The 2034-nt window shown below is 42.6% G+C and overlaps 1 protein-coding gene across 1 annotated transcript; it reads right to left on the bottom strand.

Moving 5' to 3' along the window:
• Positions 1–677: 677 nt before the first annotated feature.
• Positions 678–2007, bottom strand: LOC108355845 (probable cytochrome P450 6g2; the record flags this gene model as incomplete). The annotated part of the gene is made up of 2 exons (XM_017606979.1): positions 678–1100; positions 1198–2007. Coding segments are annotated over 2 exons (1104 nt in total), but the record flags the coding sequence as incomplete, so codon positions are not given.
• Positions 2008–2034: the final 27 nt, after the last annotated feature.

The following is a 2034-nucleotide window of genomic DNA, read 5'->3' as shown; positions in this document are numbered from 1 at the left end:
CGATTTATGCCCAGCCAAGGTTTTCAAGTATATTTTTTAGCATGTCGAATAAAACCATGATTAAGTTAAGGAAAGGTAACGGCAATTCCGCATGACGAGAGGAGCTGGCGTAATACAGAGAGGCTACTTTCCTCGCAAGTTCGTCTGATATGAAATTACCTTGCATGCCTCTATGACTTGGCATCCACACTAAGCGGATAGTGAACTGATTAGGTAACTTGTTAAGGACTATCGATGAGATTTCGCAAGAGTCCAGTGATCTGATACACTAAGAGAAAAACTGTTTTCTAAACAAGTTAATAGGTAGTAAAAAAATATTTAAAACAAGAACCAGTTCCGTCCTCGTTTTGGCTATCACTGCGCTAGATTTACACCAGTTCGATTTGCTGCATGGTTCGTATGCCCTCGTGATCGCCCGTTTGACACACGCGATCATTTCGGGTGACATTGCAAATTACAAATAGCACCCCATAAAATGCAAAATTATTTTGTTACTAGAAACTACTTAAAACAATTGCTCATTACATTCAGCAGTAGCGACTTGAAGATGAGCTGAGTGTGGATAATGCACAAAAAAAAAATAAATTATATAAAATTACCCGCAACACGCAAGCGTGCTATTGACCTAAGTTAAATGCCAAAAATGCTTTGATTTATGAATTATAATATAAGTGCTCGTATTTTACAAAATCTCATCTGTATTGGTGTGTTCTGTGTGTATACCGCTTAAAATCTATTGAATCCGGCTAACTTTCACTCACTCAAGCGTCCAACACGGTCTCGCTAGCATACAACACCTCCAACTCTCAACTATTTTCACACAACGGACTACGCACAACGTTCAGGTAAATACCACCCTCAGCCTGCACCACAACCGCCTTGCGATCCAGCTGCATGGGAATCTTTGTGCGCGCACAAGTCGTCACTTTGTGATTCAGTAGAAAATAGGTAAGTCCAACTTTTGTCTGCATCATAGCGAAGCGTTCGCCAATGCAACCGTGTGGTCCCAAACCGAAAGGCATGTAAGTGTAAGGCTTCAGTTGTTTTTTGTTTTGTGGCGCAAATCGTTCAGGATCGAATTTTTTCGGTTCGGGATAGATCTAAATGAGTTTTAATAGTAAATAAAGTAAGAGGATGTATGTAGATAGAATGTTCGTTAAAAAAGTATCTACTAAATGTATTAACTGCAATAAATACCTCTGGGTCCATATGCAGCCCATACACCGGTATATAAACGGGCATGCCTTGTGGCATACGAAACTTGTGAAACGGCTCCAGCGAGTAGCCCTCCTCCGCAGTGCATTGGCGGTCGAGAAAAGGTAAAGGCGGATACAGACGCAACACCTCATCGATTATCATTTGCATATACGTCAGCGAATCTATAAATTCTTGCGTCACTTTGCCCGCCGTACGACGCAATCCATCAGCGATTTCAACGCGCACACGCTGCTGCAAATCAGGCCGTTTAGCTAACTCATACAGTGCAAAAGACATGGTCGCCGAGGAGGTCTCAAAACCAGCTGTGAAAAAAAGTGCCGCCTGTGCAACCAACAGGTCACCCTCAAACACGAGTCCATTTGTGGAAGGGGTTTCTTTTGTAGAGTTCTTGAACTCGATGAGTATATCGATTAGATCATTACGCTTTTGACCCGATAACTCGCGTTGTTGCATTACATAGTTGATTGCAGAACGCAGAAACTCGGTGGATGTTGGGGGTACGACTTTGAATCGTAGATAGGGCACCAAGTGCGGCATGAAGAAGACTACCATGAATTCTAATGAACGACGTAAGCTAAACTTGAAAACTGCGCGACCATGGCGCCGGAATTCGCCATTGGGATTTTTGAAACAGTTCGCTTGGACGCCATAGGCGACAGTGGCTATGACATCTGTAGTGTAAAGAGCGCAAAGTTCTTTCATTTCTAGTGTGAAGGATTTCGTTTCGGCACATACAATGGGTTGTGTGAGTAGATATTTGTCGAGCTCGCGACCGACCTGTAGTGGCAAGAAAAAGAAAAAGAATTATAGTAGGTG

The sequence above is a fragment of the Rhagoletis zephyria genome, unplaced genomic scaffold (assembly GCF_001687245.7).
Source record: "Rhagoletis zephyria isolate East Lansing unplaced genomic scaffold, Rhagoletis_zephyria_1.1 Rzeph_scaffold_50898, whole genome shotgun sequence".
NCBI classification, from domain to species: Eukaryota; Metazoa; Arthropoda; class Insecta; order Diptera; family Tephritidae; genus Rhagoletis; species Rhagoletis zephyria.
Note: the sequence above shows the minus strand (reverse complement) of the source record. Positions and strands in the feature narration are given on the sequence as shown.